Source organism: Azolla caroliniana, unplaced genomic scaffold, assembly GCF_043228905.1.
Source record: "Azolla caroliniana isolate FFs.n. ecotype wild unplaced genomic scaffold, voAzoCaro1.0.p SCAF_3, whole genome shotgun sequence".
Taxonomy (NCBI): domain Eukaryota; kingdom Viridiplantae; phylum Streptophyta; class Polypodiopsida; order Salviniales; family Salviniaceae; genus Azolla; species Azolla caroliniana.
Window position 1 is genome coordinate 4,890,337 of NW_028230438.1, and position 20,379 is coordinate 4,910,715.

At 40.2% G+C, this 20,379-nt stretch overlaps 2 protein-coding genes across 2 annotated transcripts in view; both read left to right on the plus strand.

Annotated features, from left to right (window-relative positions):
* Positions 1 to 20,379, plus strand: part of LOC147865972 (protein TORNADO 1-like) — a 91,611-nt gene that overhangs the window by 50,918 nt on the left and 20,314 nt on the right. The gene's annotated exons all lie outside the window — the stretch shown is intronic.
* On the plus strand, positions 14,346 to 16,160 carry LOC147865974 (uncharacterized). The gene is made up of 2 exons (XM_087316308.1): positions 14,346 to 15,535; positions 16,112 to 16,160. Exon 1 carries the CDS (start codon positions 14,495 to 14,497, stop codon positions 15,155 to 15,157), a length of 663 nt encoding a protein of 220 aa, XP_087172434.1. The 5' UTR covers positions 14,346 to 14,494; the 3' UTR covers positions 15,158 to 15,535; positions 16,112 to 16,160.

Here is a 20,379-nt window from a genome sequence, read left to right on the forward strand (position 1 = left end):
GAACACCATTTTAATGAACGACACCGAAGTGGAGGACGAAATTCCGAACTCCCACTATACAAGGCCACATGGGGCACGCGCGACTACGGAGACTCCGGTCCGAATCGGCAACATCAAAGAACCCGTGCTAGCATTGATTGATCACGGATCGGAGATCAACTTGATGTCCAAGGAGTTCTACCGGAAGGGGAAGTGGCCTATTAACACCAACCATGGATGGAAGATTCGGGCGGCCACCAAAGCAACGGAAGATCTATTTGCGGCTTGACCGGATGTGACGGTGAAGATCGGGGATGTCGAGATCGACCAAAATTTCTTCGTGCAAGATGAGGTTTCACATTCCGTCATCCTCGGCCAACCCTTTATCACGGTGTCGTGACGTGGCTCGCCTAGAAGCGTAGCGTTGCGCATACAAAAGATAACGTGAAAGTGAGGAAGGAATCACAGGGATTATGGACGGAAGAGACGAAAGAGTAGAGATAGAGTGAATAGAGATCAATAAGATATGACAAAATAGGATTTTTAAGGAATATAAGATAAGACAAGATAAGATATAAAATAATATATGAGAAAGTGTATGAAATTTATAATCATTTTCATGAAAGAGTTACAAAATGATTGTGCACGTCATTGAACCTCCGAACTTTGTCTTGCAAGGTAATCGCTCTTCTCTTTCTTGATCGTAGACCACTACAATCTTCACTTCAATATTTTGATGAAGATAAGGCTTGAACCGCCTCCCTCTTGTTGAGAGTTGACCACCACGACCGCCAAGCTAGAGCTCCACGTTTATGTTAAACTTCTTCCATTCTTTCTCTATTTTTATGGTATCTCTTATGTAATACATAATTTGATTGATATCTCATACATATCTCCCTTTGATCTTCTCTTTCACCATTTAAATAGGTGCCCCCATGCATATGATGCATTGGAGGGTACAAGTCATGCATGTAGTGCATGAAATGCATGTGATGCATGATTGCCATTTGGCGTTCATGCATTACATGTGATGCATGATAAACATCTCGCTCATTTGAGCTTTTATGTATGAAACAATATATGCAATAACAATAAACATGAAAACATAATCTTAAAGAGAAAGGGCCTAGCCTAATGGTAAGTGTGTTGACTTTGGTGTATGAGGTTGTGGGTTCAAGTCTCAAAATACTATTGAATACAACATACAACTTTATTTTTATATCATGAAGCAAATCCTTTATGTAATATAAAGTATATATAAAGTATGCTTTATTTTTTTGTATATTACTAGTATAGAATAAATGGTAAGATTTGAGAGTCATAGTGTGGGGTTATTGGTTCAAGTCCTCTCTTGTTCGTGTAATATAATATATATATATATATATATATATATATTTCTTTACATATATATAATATTATCATATGTGTTGTTAATATTATCTTTATATATAAAACATGATCAAATGTTATTTTAGTTACGTATTTATCTTATTGTAGACTTTTAATGTGAAGCTTTCGTACTTCACGACAACGGCATCACGGATGGAGACGAAGGTGCTCGATAGCGGTGCGGCTTTTGCGCGAATTCGGAGCCAAAACGGTGGGAAATCCGTCCAATTCCTAACGGTGCCGGCAAATCACGAAAGGAACAAGAGGGAACTCTTGTCCCAAGTGAGAATGGATTTTTAAAGTGGACTATTGCGGAGTGGGGAAGTGATAGTCCGAGAAGCCCTGATACCCCACACAGGAAGAAAACTCTCGGAGCAAAACATGTATGAATCGGTCCAGATGGGGCATCTACGTACACGACCGTAACCGGAGGATTGAAGAAAGGATACCGACAAGTGGAGGATAAGTTGCGGTCGGCATCAATAATAAAAGAAGATGAAGAAATCGTGGGGATAGTCGAAGAAGTGTTCCATGGGAGCACGCTACAACGACTTGAAGAGCTTGCGGAAGATAAAAGCCAAGGGAACCGGGTAGTCCCGGTGGAATCGGTCGAGATTTACGAGATCATTGCGAAAATGGAGCTGGATACGCTCCGCAAAGAAGAAGCAATGGTAAGTACGAAATACAAGACCGTGGAGAAGAAGGTGAAACCGGCCGCGGGACCACTACCCGCCGATAGCGAACAAAAGAGGAAAGAAGTCTCGGGAGATCCGACACTTCGGAAGTCCGTGGATATCGGACATGCCTTCACGGATGAGACGCGGAAGAAACTTCGGATCGGTGGAGGTGGGTTCCTATTACAAAAAGAAGAAGAACGGTTTCGCGAGATGTTGGAGCAACACGGCAAAGCGTTTGCATTTACATCAAGGGAGATAGGGTGCGTCGATCCGAGAATAGTGGAGCCGATGGTGATCTTCACGATTGACCATGTACCGTGGAACCTGAAGCCGATTCCGGTGCCACGAGCGCATATTCCGAAAGTCATTGACTTGCTCAAGGAGAAGGTGGCGATGGGGATTCTAGAGCCATCAATTGCTCCGTATTCAAATCGATGGTTTACGGTTCCGAAGAAGAATGGGTCACTCCGATTTATCCAAGACTTGCAACCGGTGAATAAGGTCATGATCCAGAACTCAGGAGTTGGTTCGATAGTGGACGAATTTGCGGAAGATTTTGCCGGTCGTGCGATATACTCCACCGGAGACCTATACTCGGTCGGGGTATGACCAATTCCAACTAGCCGTGGAGAGCCGAGACATCACAAACATGCGAACACCGATAGGATTAGTCCGAATGTGCACACTACCACAAGGAGCGACAAACTCGGTTGCTCATATGATGAACGCGATGAACAAGGTGCTTCGAGACTGCATTCCGGAGATAACGATGCCATTCCTCGATGACATTCCGATGAAAGGATGCGCGGTAGAAGAAAAAGATGAGACTATGGATGATCGGGGATGCCGAAAGTTCGTGGTCAACCATATTCATGATTGCGAGAAAGTGTTGCGAAAGCTAGAAGATGTGCACCTAACACTTTCCGGGGAGAAATCGGCATTCGGGCAAGAAGAAATATTGGTGGTGGGACATCTATGTGGGCCCTACGGCCGAAGACCGTCACCAACAAAGATCGATGCGATTCAAGCTATGGAGGAAATATGCGAGTCAACATCCGAAGTCCGAAGGTTTCTCGGTGCATGTGCATTCTATCACATATGGATTCCGCACTATGCACATATAGCGGACCCGCTCTACCACTTGTTGCAGAAAGGTAAGAAATTCGAATGGAAACCGGAACACACCAAAGCCATGAAGAAATTGAAGAAGACACTTCGGAGGGCGGAAGCACTTAAGAAGCCGAGCTACGACCGACCGATCATAGTAACGGTTGATACAGGTCCAACCGGTATCGGGTGGGTCATCAATCAAGCCGACTCAGATGGTTTGCGGTATCCGATCCGATTCGGAGCAAAGGTTCTCAACGAAAGGCAACGTGGATATGCACAAGTCAAAAGAGAACTGTGGGGAGTCGTGTCGGCGATAAAATCGGATCGGGATTATTTGATCGGAGCCGAAGTGGTGATCGAGACGGATTGTCTTCCGATACTCGGGATGATGCGGTGTTGTACGATACCGGATGTAGCTATGCTAAGGTGGGTTGCATATGTCAAGTTGCTTAATCCGGAGGTTCGACACATCTCGGGGAAGGACAACGCGGTAGCGGATATGTTATCAAGGGCTCGGTTCGGAGACGACATAACCGAATCGGATAATGAAGAAGTTTCCGAAGACTACTTCGCGTCGGAGCACATATGCCGAGTGAATGTAATCCGAGAATTCCGGGAAGAAGAATACGAGGGAGAAAGCTTGATGATCGGAAAGATGTTACAAGAGGCCGAGGACTCAACAAACGATAAAGGAAGAAGAGCCAAGATCCGAAGGAAGAAGAGGCAAGTCCAAAAGTTCTTCTTGGAAAACGGATTAATATGGAGGGCGCCGAAAAGACCGGATGGTATACCACTTCGAGTAGTCGGGACAAAAGAGCAACGAAACCGGATAATGTCCGAGTTTCACAAATCCGATTGGGTTGGACACCGAGGAACATGGGCAACATTTGTGAAGATCAAGCAAAAATATTGGTGGAAGAAAATGTACAAAGATGTCGCGGAGTTCACGGAAAGCTGCGAGAAATGTCAAGTCTACTCCGGGGTTCGACATCGAGATGAGTTACATCCGACATTCTCACCGACAATCAACTTCAAGTGGGTGGTCGACATAGTGGCCATGCCGACCGGGATCGGACAAAAGAAATACTTGGTATTAGCTCGGGAAGATCTCACGAATCAAGTAGAAGGTCGAGCACTTCAGAGGAAAACGTGTTCCGCGATATGCCAATTTCTTTTGGAGGAAGTATTTTGCAGGTACGGGTGCGTAGGACAAGTAATTACGGACCGGGGAGAACTCGACTCGGACAAAGCTAGGGGATTCTTCGCCAAACACGGAGTTCGGTTAACGCTGACAACAACATACAATCCGGAGGCCAACGAGGATATAGTCCGATCGTGAAAGCACTTGCGAACGCATGCGATGGAAAGGTGAAGGACTGGCCGCAAATGCTTCCGTATGCACTATGGGCGGATCGGACGACGCATAGCTCCGTAACCGGTTACATGCCGGTAGAACTCATGACTGGACAAGCACCGGTAATGCCGACGGAAACCGCGATCGCAACATGGACAGTGCTACCGTGGAAGGAAGAGATGAGCCGGGAAGAACTACTAGCGGTCCAGATACGACAACTAGAGGGAAGACCGGCAGACATAGCGGAAGCAATACGCCGACAACAAGAAGCACGATTCCGGAACAAAAGCCGGTTTGACACAAACCACCGACTACGACCGAGGAGGATTGAAGAAGGAGATTGGGTGATCGTCTATGACAGTAGTTTGGACCATCAACATACAACGATGCGGAAATTCGTGAAAAGGTGGTTCGGGCCATACGAGGTTCGGAAAGTCTTCAACAACGGAACGTACCGATTGTCCGAGTTGGATGGAACAATACTACGAGTGCCTATAGCCGGGAAGCGGGTGAAGATTTTCGAGAAGCGGACCGACAACAAACCCTATGTGATCCAAGCCAAGGCCGACAACGAGGAGCAATCGGACGAAGACCACGGTGATGCGGGAAGCGAAGAAAGTGAATTACAACTCATAGTCGACATAAGGGGAGAATCGGAGGAAGCTTTGGGTGAAGACGGATATGAGGAATCGAGAACTTCGGCACATACCGGAGGATGTGCGGGTTCGGAGGGGGCGAGTGTCGTAGTGTATTCCACACACTACGTGAAAACCATAAAATAATATATCCGATTTTAGATACATATAAATAAATAAATAATATATCAAAATATTTATCACGTGCATAGGGCAGGATTCAAACCCTGCACCTCCACATAAATAAACCCCAACTTTACCATTGTAATAACTTATCTTTAGTGTTATACATATAGATTTAATACATATAAGACCTTTATTTACACATACCTATATTTAAAGGTAAAAATCATGTATTCTTTAGGGTGTGAATATTTTATTTACACGTGACATTAAAAGTGACTCATGCACATCTAGCGTGCATGAGCCCTATAATTAGGAAATGACAAAGCATCACATGCACATTTAGTGTGCATGGACACTTTTGGTGAAAAAGCATGAAGCCATGCTTAGCCTCTTCCATCTTTATATAAGGAGGAGAGAAATATGTATAAGGTTGTTGATTAATATACAAGGATTGATCAATCTAATATATTCGTGGGATTCACGAATTTTGCCATCTAAAATTACTCTTATAATCTAAATATTGTTTTAAAAACACTAAACTCGTGGGATTCACGAGATTGCTATCTTACTTCTCTTTCTACTATTCATAACTAGCCTTAAGTTGTGTTCCTCTTCCTCCTAGTCCAAAACCTCGGCGGTTCCCACCCGACTCACGCAACGATCCGAAGCCGAAAGGCACGACACCGGTCCTCTTCGTCCGTTTCTCAGTGACTCTCACCGGCCTTCTTCATCCGGCTCTTGCCGGTCTCCTTACCGGTTTCGGTCCTCACTGGTTCTTCCTTCCGATTCTCACTGGGTACTCCATATCCTATCCGGAGAAACCAAAAATGTAATTTTGCACGTAGTGTGCGAATTACGCTACGACACTGTAGAGAAAATTAGGATTAGGTTATATGAGTATTATTGCTTCCGTAGGGAAGATTAGGGTTTTTGAGTGTTATGGCTTCGATAAGATAAGAGAACCGAGAAGGAAACGAAAAATAATGGAGAGAGCCTATGGAGAGGATGAGAGTATAGGAAAAAAATGGAATATATGGGGAGTTCCCCGTTGATCATATGCATGTCTACTTTTTGTTGCATGACCTCTACTTTTAGTTGCATAGCTTCTTCTTTTAGTTGCATGGCTTTTTCTTTTAGTTGCATGTGACCGTCCACATGACCTTTACTTTAGTCTCTTTTACCTTTCTTTAATTAGCAACATGATCCTTTTATCTGTTCGGTTTGCGTCCAACCTTGTCCGGTAGCCGGTTCCATCCGGTCGCCGATTGTCGCCGCCTCACCGGCTCTGCCGCCGAATCCGATTTGCTTACCGACCGGTTTCCAATTTTGCTTGCCGGCCCGATTCCGGTTTTGCTTGCTGGCCCAATTTCCGGTTTTGCTTACCGGCCCGGTTCCAGTTTTGCTTACCGGTCGGTTTCCGATTTTGCTTGCCGGCCCGATTTCAGTTTTGCTTGCCGACCTGGTTCCGATTTTACTTAGTGGCCGGTTTCCGGTTTTGTTTGCCGGCCCTGTTTCAGTTTTTGGGAACTTAGCCACCATCATCCATCAAGACAAAGTGGCCTAAGTGCTCTTAGCACAAATGAAAATGAGAGACTCAAGGTGCTTATATAGCCAGGGCGTTAAGTTTCCTATCTATGTGGGATAAATAATAGTTCTATTTTCCCTATCTTCTCAAACATCCATCTTCTATAACATACCATTAAGCTAATATAAAGTACTTATTTTATTATTTATTATTATTTTTTACATAGTGCGAGAAGATTCACACGACACCGTGCTCAATATGGAGATCATATATGTAGAGAAGTTCCACTAACTAGCAAGAGCTTAACTGTTTATAGAAGATTTCAAGTCATTGGCAATGGGATGTTATAAATATGTAATTTGCTACCACTTAATCAATGAAGAATTAAATTGCTTGTTTTGAGTAACTTATCTAATGTGTAATTTTAAGAGTATGTTCAGGATTGCTGATTTCATGATAGTGCTTTTTCTTAAAATTATGCAAATTATTTTAACTTGTACATGGTTCGCTTGAGTAAATCTGTATCTTAGAAAGAAGAATCTTAAACGATATTATTAAACTGTATATATCAGATAGAAGACTGATAGAAGAAACACAAAAAGTAGACTGTATATGAAAAAAAAACTCCCAAACAGGTCCATTAAACTGTTTATTTGCAATACATGTGCTTTGTTTGTTTTACAAAAAAACTGGTAATTGCTACTTGTAGCTACAAATTCCATGGCATACTGTTGTAAATACTTTCATACACATTAATAGTAACTATGTATAAACCTGAGCAGCTATTGTATTGCGACATTGGGACATTGATGCACCTGATCAAATGAGAGTACATGTACGCCATTGGTTTGTCTTCTGATAGCCTATACACATAATCGTAATCATCTAGTCTTGCATAAAAAATACCTTCGATGTAGAATGTCCCGGTAGATACAACATTTCCCCAAGCATCTAATATATTCTACGTTCCACACTATTTACTAACCGTACACTTCAATATATAGAAATCAGCACCTTCTCAATTGCCTTCTTCTACATTTACAACAAAATTATCCCCAACATTTAAGACATCACTCAGAGTATCTCCACATCCTTGATATGTGAAGTCAACATTCTTTTCTGTTTCCCCATCAACTGCTTCCTTATCGTTCAATGTATGATACTCCCAATTTTGAATATATGCTTTGTTTAAACAATACCTCCAATTTCCCTACACACAATGGATGCAAAAACAAGTTAATTCTCTAACCGCTATACAATGACCATCCAACCTAGAATAACCGCGAACAACATGGAGAGATCGCAATTCAGGAATTCCTTGGCACTCCCAGGTCTTCTCCCTATTTACTTCATCTATCTTCACTTCCCAAAATTCACGTTTGATATCTCAGACCTGCGAGGAATAAACACCAGTTGCACTCGTTGACATATTAGCTCTTAAAAATTCAACTACATGTGTTGCACAATTCATCTGCACACCATCTGCCTTTAGTTGTTCATGGGTAAGTGTCCGCTTTATAATAGCACCTGCACCATCATGTTCACCTTTACCATGGCCAGACCCAAAAAAATTGCATCTCATCTCCAAACCTGTTATAGCAGGATACCTCCCCACAAAATAAAATGGACGTCTAGCCTTGAATTGTGACGTAGCTCCATCAGACTAGACCCAATGTTGAGTAAGCTCCAAACGTTTAGCTAATAACCATTGCCAATGTAAGTTAAAACAATGTTGGACGAACAAGGTGTCATGCTTCTTATCATCAGAAATAAAAAAATGAATTACTTTTTTAACATCACTTGAAACTCGAAAATATGTTATGTGCACAAAAATGGTTACCTGCGTTGAACACCAATGCATAGATTGAATTTCATTCTACTGCTTAAATGTATAATTCCCTGTGAAATCTACTACTGAGCCTACTACATCATTTGGAAAATCAGATATGCAAGTCTTAAACTGATGGGCTTTCCATGAATAAATGAAGTTGTGTTTAATGAACTTTCCTAGAGATACTACAAATAGAGACGCCAAATCCCTTGGTTTAAGCAACTTCCTAACTAGATCCTTTCTTTTTCACACCTTTCCTTCGAAATTGGTGTCAACTGACTCAAATAACTTGACAGAGATTAGTATTTCACTACTCAATTCATTTGGACACCACTTAAATCTACTAGGGCCACAATCTTGACATAAAACCATGACACATTTATGACTGTGGAAGATGGCCTCAATTTCTGTCGGACACAATACTGAATCTAAAAGAAAACTCATGGAAGAGATAACATGCTCAGATGATTTATAGTCCTCATGCAGGCTCGATCGACAAATTGGGCACACACAAGTGCAAACTGCATTTGTTAGGGAGGTGCTATGGTGACGTAGTAGATTAACAAAGTCCTTGAGAAAACCCATTTGTACATGGTAAATGCAACAACATGTGTATCGATCCTTCAAGCATCTCACAAAGTGTGGCTTAAGAAACTCGAATGTTCGTAGTTGAACTTTGATATTTGGATGCATTCGCCTGAACCTAATAAATAAATCGACCTACATATTAAAATGGAAATATTGATTAGCTCTATAGCTAAGTGGTAGCTAATTAGCTACTATCAAACATTAGTTGAGTAGCTAATTAGTTAACTAGTAGCTAATTAGCTACTACCATAGTTTAATACATTAGCTAAGTGGTAGCTAATTAGCTACTACCATACTTTAGTTGAGTAGCTAATTAGCTACTACCATAGTTTAGTACAGTAGCTAATTAGCTAAGTGGTAGCTAATTAGCTACTACCATAGTTTAGTCCAGTAGCTTGTTAGCTAAGTGGTAGGTAATTAGCTACTACCATACTTTAGTTGAGTAGCTAATTAGCTACTACCATAGTTTAATACATTAGCTAAATGGTAGCTAAATAGTTTATTACAGTATATAATTAGCTAAGTGGTAGGTAATTAGCTACTAGCATAGTTTAATACAATAGCTAATTAGCTACCATCATAGTTGAGTACAGTAGCTAATTAGCGAAGTGGTAGCTAATTAGTTACTACCATAGTTTAGTACAATAGCTAATTAGCTACTAGCATACTCTACTAATTAGCTATTTTGATATACTTAGGGAGCTAATTAGCTATTTTGGTAGCAACTAGTAGTAATAGCTAACTAGCTACTAGTAATAGCTAATTGCTAACTAGCTACTAGTAATAGCTAATTAGCTATTACTAGTAGCTAGTTAGCTATGGGCATATTTTGAGGTAGGTAATTAGCTATTCGGTTATGGTCATATTCAGAGGTAGCTAATAAGCTAACTAACTAAGCTCAAAAGTCAAAACAAATGTTGAGATAAATGTAAATACCTGAGGTACATCAAGAGGATGAATGGGATGCTCCTCGCATTGACTCCTTCCAACATGTTTCCTGCATAAATCCCTCTTGGTGGGTGAAGCCCTACTCTCATTAGTCCAAAATATTGTGATTATATCCTTGATTTCTGATGTTATGGGTGTCATTGGCTTACATCTTGTTGTTAGCTTTAGCAGACTAGTTCCTTCACCCAAGGAAACTATTCGGTTCAATGTATTGTACACACTTTTTCTACTAACACCAATTACCTTAGATAGCACACAGATGTTAATATCGTCAACATCACTATTAAGTAACATCATTAGACTAGACCTTTTTAAGACAAGATCATCTTCTGACCTGCTCATGGATACGAAACTATTACAAAGATTATTTAAGACCATCACAATCAACTAACTCCTTTATCGATGGATCATTTAATATTCCATAAAGTACTACCTTCTTGTCTTCATTGTTGATGTGCTTGGTTTGAACATTGAAATAGTCTACAACCTTTCTCTCTATGATAGTAGTCTCATTACTTCCATTCTCAGTGATATTTAGACCTATATCCCAACCAATACTACCTTTACCTTTAGTGAGTGTGGCTTTCATATCCTTCAACAATTGACAATGTTTTCTTCTTCTTTTTCTACCCAATACTTTCGTATCACTTGTTGTGTCATGATAGCGTCATCCCTATCTCGATGATCATTGAGGGGTAATTCTAAACACCCTCCTTCCCCTTCCATTTGGCTTGACGAGTTTAAACCCTAATTTTCCCGAAAAAAAAGACACGTATTAAAGATGGCTATGGGCAACAACTATACACAAAAATATTCCGCATTACACAAGATTATACAGAACAATACACAAGATAATCAATAGACAGAATAGTTACTCAAAACCAAGACCGAACAATAGTGGTAATCTAGGCCCGAATAGTGGTGGCAACTGAGTGTAGAATGGCGGTAGTGGAGGAGTGAACTCTGTTTGATCGAACTGTTTTGACAATCCTGGACAGAACAATGGCGACAACTAGGTGTAGAAGGATGGCAATGGAGGAGTGAATTCCGTCAGATCGAACAATGGCAGATGGTGCTTGGGACGCACAGTGACGACAACTGAGAGTAGAATGGCAACAGTGGAGAAGGAGTGAACTCCTTCGGATAAAAAAGTGGTAGCAATACACCACCGAACAGTAGCAGCAACTAAGTGTAGAATGATGGCAATGGATGAGTGAACTCTATCAAATCGAACAGTGGCAGATGATGCTTGGAACACACAATGACGACAATTGTGACTACAATGGCGGTAGTGGAGAAGGAGTGAACTCTCTCAAATCGAAAAGTGGCAACAATACACAACCGAACAGTAGCGGCAACTAAGTGTAGAATGATGGCAATGGATGACTGAACTCCGTCAAATCGAAAAGTGGCAGCAATCCAGGACCGGTCACCGAATAGTAGCGGCAACTGAGTGTAGAATGATGGCAATGGACGAGTGAACTCCGTCAGATCGAACAGTGGTAGATGATGCTTGGAACGCACAGTGATGGCAATTGAGAGTAGAATGGTGGCAGTGGAGAAGGAGTTAATTCAGTCAGATCGAAAAGTGGCAGTAATATACGAACTTCACAGTAGCAGCAACTGAGTGTACAATGGCGATAATGGAGGAGTGAACTTGGCAAATGATGCTTGTATTGAACAATGGCCACAACTGAATGTAGAATGGCGGCAATGGAAGAGTGAACTCCGTCGGATCGAACAGTGGCAGATGATACTTAGACCACTCAGTGTCGGTAACTAAGTGTAGAATGGCGGCTATGGAGGAGTGGACTCAATAGGGTTTAGCAACAGTGGTAGTAATCTAAGCCAGAATACTCAACCAAAGATGGCCCACATGATGTGGCAAAGGATCATGCATACTGGACCTAGGAATTCGATATATAATTTATGGTGCACATATCAATTTATGTTGCACGTTTATGTTGCACATTTATGGTGCTCATTTATATAATTAAAACTCTCTACTATTTTCAATGGTAGCTTTTTGCATAGCTAATTTATTAATGGTAGCTTTTTGCAAAAATGACTATTTATCAATGGAAGCATTTTGCATAGCTAATTAGCTATGTCAAGGACATGGCTAATTGTTTCCACTCGCATGCTTTCACCCATGTAGTATATTTCCTCATAAGTAAATCAATATTTAATAGAAGAATTAAAAAGTATATATATGTAATCAAATTGAGCACAAGGATTCTATTAGGCTAATTCCTACATCTTATCAAATTCTTAAATCTCATCCCTAATGTCATAGATTACATCCCTAATAAGTTTTTATATCATTTATATGGTTTCTTCCTACTCACCTTGTAGAATGCATTGAATTAGATTCTCTAGGCGTAGCCTAGATTTTCAAATAGTAAAAAACAGGAATGAACATATCAAGAAGAGCAAGATCTATAAACGACATAGCTACTTCAACAAACCCTTAGAGGATGTGGGCTTGTGAACTTGCTCATGAGCTTCAACTACATCAAGGGAATGAGACAAGCATAAATGTGTTTCTTCAACTAAGAGATCTATGGAAATTATTAGTGTGTGTGACTCCATTGAAATAGTGTGTGTGACTCCAGTCAAGGACATCTTGGTTAACATATTTCAAAAAGCGTTCCAAAGCATTACAATAGGGTTCTCTTATGACATCTGATCTCAACTTATTTGTGCAGATCTCTTGACAAGTCTCTTATTCCATGCAATACCTTAAAGATCTACGCTGGAACTCCAATATGAAAACTACAAAAATTATATGAAGAGAGAAAGAAAGACACAACTATAATCTGAAAGGGAACATGATATTTAAATCCATGCAATGCCTTGAAGATCTATGGTACCAAATGTTGTTACACTAAATTAATAAAATCAAACTTCACAAGGTGAACTTAGTGTATGTGAAACCTTTTTTTTATAACTAAGTGGGGCCTAACCAAACAAGAGAATAGAAGAGATAGTTATTGCCTCGGAGGGGATCTTCTTTTTCTTTTATTGTCTTTGTAGTGTAAACCCCTAATGTCACATAAGCGATAGAGGGTAAAAAAAGCCAACACTTGGTGATGACATGTAAAATCGATAAAATCCCTCATCTTTCCTCGCATTCATTTATTTGTGTTTTGACATTAAAAACTATAGTTAAAATCAATGGAATTCCTTCTTTTCTCATTCATATTGAACATATTTGTCATTGGGACATGAAAATATGGTTTCAATCTATTAGAATATTAATACTAGAAATAAGACGTTATTATAAATAACAAGTATATTATAAATAAAGAAATAAGAATAACTAATGTAACCACCTATTAACGTAACTTTTGTTCACACAACATTTAGTTACAAAGTTATATTCATGTGAGTTTTGATCACAATGAACATTCCAATTACAAACTTCCCAATGACCTTGTTGGAGTTGGATATATAGGCTATGTTATTTTAAGAGGTAGGTCTACGGGTAAATTCATTACTGGAAAGACAAAAATGCCCCTTACCTCATTCATTCATTCATTCATCATTAACGTATATTTGTGTGTCGGTAATGGGAATTATACAATGATATATGTTAATGTCGAGCATAGTTTTATAACTTTACTTTCTATGTTTTTGAATCTTCTACTTACCTACGGAACCCTTTTTCCTATAATTGGCCCACGAGATGACCTACATATTATCCTAATTTCCTTAGTGACCAAGCAAAAAGTCATGCAAAGGGAAAGGAAACACGACAATAAATTGAAAAGACAAATAATACGCGGAGACTTTCGAGAGACGACAAAGATGCTAAAAGGAAATGCAAATGGCATGTGCATCAATCAATGAAATTCGTCTTTTTCTCACTCATATGGAATATGTTTATGTGATTTGAACCATTCAAATATAGTTTGAAGTGCATTTCATCAAACACTCTAATGAAGAAATCAGCTTTAGGCTTTAGCTATGGAACATTCTAATGAAGAGATGAACTTTAACTATCCTTCTATCCACCTCAGTGCATCAAAAGATCAACTTTTTGGATGGCTCCAAAAGTGGATATTAATTTGCATTAACTTTTCTCAGATCAACCAAGTTGATGAGAAAGCTCAACTAAGTGGTGCCCAAAGAGCGAAGGGAAGGGAGACAAAGCCATCATATAATACCTCATAAATACCAAATAATTTCATTGATCTCCTTGGTTCCGAGAATTATGAGGAAGTTCTTGTGTCATATAAAGCATGGCTTCAGGCAGTGGAAGAAGCCTTATCAAGTAAGAATAATGATGTCAATATTTCTAGAGAACAACAAAATCAACAAAATGTGATCATGACTAGCCTCAAAAATAGCCTAGTGCAAGAGGATCCAATATCAGAAGATCAACCAATTGAGGTATATTGTTGCAAGCACATGGCAAAGGAAATCAAAAGTTTACACCCTAAGTTAGATGTCATCCTTCATACGGTGGATGACACTCAAAAAGAGGTTTTAAAGCTACATGATAAGCTGGATCAAGTGACCAAGAAGCTAGGCGAAATGCATAAAGAACTTCAATGTATAAGGAATGAGGTTATGAACAAGGTTGAGAAGGTACTGAAAATGGTATTAGAGAATGAGGCTGAGAATCAACTCCCTTGTGTTGCTCTCCTTACAACAAAATTTCCTGAGTCAATGTTTGAGACACTTTTGAGATGGGTGCCTCGAAATCTTGGAGGAGAAATTTTAAGAATCCAGTTATATTGTGAGGATAAAAATTTGCCACACCCAGTGGAAAACCAACTTGGTATCACCCTCACTTCTTTGTCAGAGTCTCATTCAAAGTATCTAGACAACGCTCTTCCATATATCAATGGTCTCTTTAATTTTTTGACTATAGCTGCTAGACTCGGGATTTCCTCTGTGGCACCCCTTGCAAGCTCTTTAATACCTGATTGGACACCCCACCTTAAACTAGCAAAACAATACCCAATGATAGAAAGTACTTTGAAATAAAAAAAAGATACATATAGTCTAAGTACACTAGACTCTTCTTCCAAAGAGTGGCAAAAGTGCTTGGCATCCATATTGATGGAGAAGGGAGGTTTGACAGACCAAAACATAGCTAAGAAGTTTTGCCTCCAACGTGCCATCTATTATGAAGCTGAAGGGAGGACTCGAGTTGCATGGTTATGCAAGACACACTACAGAGGACAACAACCTTTTTCGTTAGGTTGAATTACATCGTGTTGTGTGGATTTGAATTGACAAAATTCTCTCATTGGTTTGGAATTAGGTATACTTTTATTGTAAACTTGCGTCTGTTCCTTCATGAAACCTAGATGGGCTTTTATAACTTAAAAATAATTGTCCCAATTTAGGACTAATGTTGATGTCCCTTCATGAAACCTAGATGGGCTTTTATAACTTAAAAATAATTGTCCTAATTTAGGACTAATGTTGTCACGGACATGACAATAGTAATGTCAAGATTTGAACTCTTGACCACTTGTGTTAAAATCAAGGGTTATGTTCTAACCTATAGATCCAAATACATGTTGATATTGTATATATGTCAATAGATTATTAGTAGATTGTCTATTTCAAGTTCTAGGAGTTTTTAGAAAGTTCTAGAACGAGAAGGTTATAGAGGAATTAAGAATATTCTAATGCATGTGCTTTGACTCACAATATAAAACTTGTAACCTCCGAGGTCCCTTTCTAGGGATTCAACACCAGTCATTGACACATCAATATAGTATTATCGTTTCGCCTCATCTTGTCTCCTTGATCTTCATCTTTGTCTTCACGCTCTCCATAGCTTCCTAAGTTTATAGTCTCATCTTGCACAACTTCTAGAGTTCCTAGCCTTGTCACTTCCTATTCCACATTCTTAGCTTTATCAATCATAGCCTTGTCATCTATGCTCCATCATGGTCAGCGGTTGGTGTGTCCATGACACATGTCTAGCTTATTAGTGAATTTTTACGAAGTGTATAATGTCTTTTTTTCTAATCAATGTGTCTCTTCTAGGTATGTTACATTGAATGCATTTCTTTTTAACATAATGAAACCTTTCAAGATGGGTTTAAAGTAATAAAATTATGTAGTAGACTTAATAAACAAAACGAGTCCTCTCCCTCTTAAAAAATCACCTATCCTAGCAAAGAAATTATTTGATGCAATAATGTGGCTTAATTAATCTTCTAAATGATCTAAACAACATATGAAGGTACAAAAAATGAGCAAAACATTCTTCCACTAATTAGGTACCACAATCTTAACCTTGCGACAAAGTAGTTAACACCAATCTATTACAGAGAGAGAGAGGGAGAGATGTTGTGGAATAGATTAGATACTTGATCATCCATATTGATAAGGCTAATTTTGACCTATGCGACTTGTAAAGAATCGGGCATGATTCTTGTGCAGCAGAATAGGTTAGAGATGTGTGTTATGTGTGTGTGTGTGTGTGTGTGTGTGTGTGTGTGTGTGTGAGAGAGAGAGAGAGAGAGAGAGAGAGAGAGAGAGAGAGAGAGAGATAGAGGAGAGAAAACAAAAGATAGATTAGAGAGACAATAGAATACTCAAGAAGATGTATATTACAAAGGAGATTAATCGACCTAAATTACAAAGTAGGAGGAGAGTGCTTTATATAGTCACTCTCTCTATTCATTAACTACCGAAGCTCATGGGTCATGGGGAATATGAAAACTCATTAGTTATGTGTCATAGAATATGATTCTATGACACATAGTTAATGTGTACATAAGAGTGGTGACTTTTGACCTTTGAGTGCACACTCTCAAGGTTGTGTTCACACACTAGACTAGGTTGAGCTTGATTCTCAACACGCCCCCTCAAGCTCAACTTTGGTCGGCTACTTCGGTTGATGTCTGCTTTGGCTCGTATGTTCGGACGGTATTCGGTACATCCGGCTCGTATTCCCCCTCAAGCTTAGCAAGTCAAGGACCGCCAATCCAAGGTCTGATAGGAATTGCCCAAGTTTGTCGGCTCCTAGGGCTTTGGTGAAGATGTCGGTTGTCTGAAGATTCGTAGTGATATGTTGAAGGTCGAAATCGCCAGCCTGAACACGCTCTCGAATGAAGTGATAGTGTACTTCGATATGCTTCGTGCGTGCGTGGAACACCGGGTTCCGAGCCAGATAAATATTGCTCATGTTGTTGCAGTAAAGGAGAATCGGATCTTTGATGGGAACTCCCAGATCCTTTAATATCCTCTTGAGCCATACAGGTTCACATGTAGCCACCACTGAGACCCTGTATTCGGCCTCTGTGCTCGAAAGAGCGATGGTTGGTTGCTTCTTGCTACTCCAGGAGATGGCTCCACTTCCGAGGGAGAAGATGAAACCAGAGGTTGATCGTCGGTCGGCTTTGTAGCTTGCCCAGTCAACATTTGTGTACCCCTCGAGTTGAATTGGCGTGACCGACTTATAGAGAATTCCATAGTCCATCGTTCCGCTCACGTATCGTAGCACTCTCTTAGCACAATCCAAATGGATATCTCGTGGCGTTTGCATGAACTGGTTAAGAAGGCCGACCGGATAGCTCAGGTCTAGTCGAGTGATCGTGAGGTAGATAAGAGTACCGATCAGTTGTTGATATTGAGTCGGCTCACACTCTGTGGTGCCAGAATTGGCATTTAGTTTGGGGTTTCAGTCGAGAGGTGTTGCCACAGCCTTGCACTCAGTCATCCCGAACTTATATAACAAGTTGAGAATGTAGTGCCGTTGGGAGATTATAATCCCGGCTGGAGTCCGAATTACCTCGATGCCAAGGAAGTAGTGGAGCTCTTTCATGTCTGTCATCTCGAATTTGTTGGAAAGGAGGGATTTGACCTTGTTGATGTCGACTAGATGCTCACCTCCAATGACCAAATCATCCACGTACAGGATGATGATTGGACTTTTAGAATCACTTCTTACATAGAGAGAAATGTCGGATTTTGACATTTGGAAGCCGATTTGATGAAGATATTGTGTTATCTTCAAGTGCCAAGCACGTGGTGCTTGCTTTAGGCCGTAGAGAGGCTTCTTGAGTCGGTAGATGGCTTTCGGATGAATGTTGGATTCGAAGCCGGGTGGTTGTATCATGTACACCTCCTCTTCTAATTCACCTTGAAGAAAGGCGTTCTTGACGTCTATTTGGTGGAGGTGCCACCCTTTCGCCACTGCAAGTGCGATCACGATCAACACAATCGTCATCTTTGCCACCGGGGCAAAGGTCTCTTCATAATCGACTCCATGTGTTTGTGCGTAGCCCTTTGCTACGAGTCGAGCTTTGTAGCGGTTGACGGAACCGTCGGCATTATACTTCACTTTGTATATCCATCTGCAGCCAATTGCCTTCTTGTGCGGTGAGTGAGGACGAGATCCCATGTCTCATTCTTGCTGAGGGCTTGCATCTCCACGTTCATCGCTTCGACCCATCATGGATCTTTTGCGGTTTCGGCAAAGCTCTCTGGTTCTCGAACAGCTGCCACCTTCATCATAAAGGCATAGTGGTATGCCATATAGTCGTTGTAGCCAAATCGGCTAACCAGATTCTTCTCTCGGGTGGAGTGAGGGAGTTTCTCATTTGCTGATGTGAGTGCTTTCTCAACTCCGGGTGACCTCATAAGAGGCACATTAAAGCCATCGAACTCACTATCGAGTGAATGAGTTGATTTGTTGCTGTCAAAGTGATCGTCTTCATATTTTGGCATTTTGACCTTCCCTTTGTTCATCTTTGGACTTGGCTGAGATGAGTTTTGGTTGCTCAGAGGCTCTTGTCGTCCGCTCAATCTGGTTAAGATCGGACTCTCTTCGAGTATTGACCTTAGTTTATCATTGTCTTCTGTGTTTTCAAGGTCATTCGTAGATGGTTCGGGAGGAGTCGGCTCGAGTTTGTACCATGATGTCGATTCATCAAAAACAACATCCCAACTTACACGAGTCTTCCGAGTAGAGGGGTTGAAGCACTTGTACCCCTTTTGCTCCAGTGAGTACCCCACGAGGATGCACTTCTCTGATTTTGGGTCAAGCTTTTGCTGCTTCTCATCGGGAATGTGTACATTTGCAATGGAGCCGAATATCCTTACATGGGATAGATCCGGCTTCTTCCCATAGTATTTCTCGTGTGGGGTGACCCCGTGCACTCCGGATGTTGTGCACTGGTTCATGAGGTAAACGGCAGTATTTGCAGCTTCTGCCCAATATGACTTGGGCATATACTTCTCATTTAGCATGACTTGGGCATATACTTCTCATATACTTGGGCGCTATGGTGACGCAGTACATTAACAGAGTCCTTGAGAAAACCCATTTGTACATGGTAAATGAAACAACATGTGTATCGATCCTTCAAGCATCTCACAAAGTATGGCTTAAGAAACTCGAATGTTCGTAGTTGAACTTTGATATTTGGATGCATTCGCCTGAACCTAATAAATAAATCGACTTACGTATTAAAATGGAAATATTGATTAGCTCTATAGCTAAGTGGTAGTTAATTAGCTACTATCAAACATTAGTTGAGTAGCTAATTAGTTAACTGGTAGCTAATTAGCTACTACCATACTTTAGTTGAGTAGCTAATTAGCTACTACCATAGTTTAGTACACTAGTTAATTAGCTAAGTGGTAGATAATTAGCTACTACCATAGTTTAGTCCAGTAGCTTATTAGCTAAGTGGTAGGTAATTAGCTACTACCATACTTTAGTTGAGTAGCTAATTAGCTACTACCATAGTTTAAACACGTTCGCGTTCACAAGTGGAAGGATCGCGCATAAATGGAAGGATAAGGGAAATTTTAGGGGTTTTTCAATGATTTTACAAAACACATTGATACCAGTATCATACATGTTCAAACATACTATGAAAAAGGTTAAAAATCCACTATTTTCGTGATTTAGAAGTAACTAAAAAAAGACGAATTTCAAAAAGATACATTCTCAATTTATATCACAAACTTTACAACCAATGTTATTTTATAAGAAACGATTTTTTAGAAATCATAAGAATTCAAAACACATGATTTTATATTACTCGATTTGTTACAAGCGGAATGTAGTTACACTTAATAGCCAAATATACATTCATGATCACTCCTTTACGGAGAATCACTACTATAACTAATATACAATGACGATTCCTCCTCATCATCCTCGGATGTACCAATCAGTGCATTATCTTCGTCATAAACCAAATGGTTTGACTCTAGATTATATGTAGCAGATC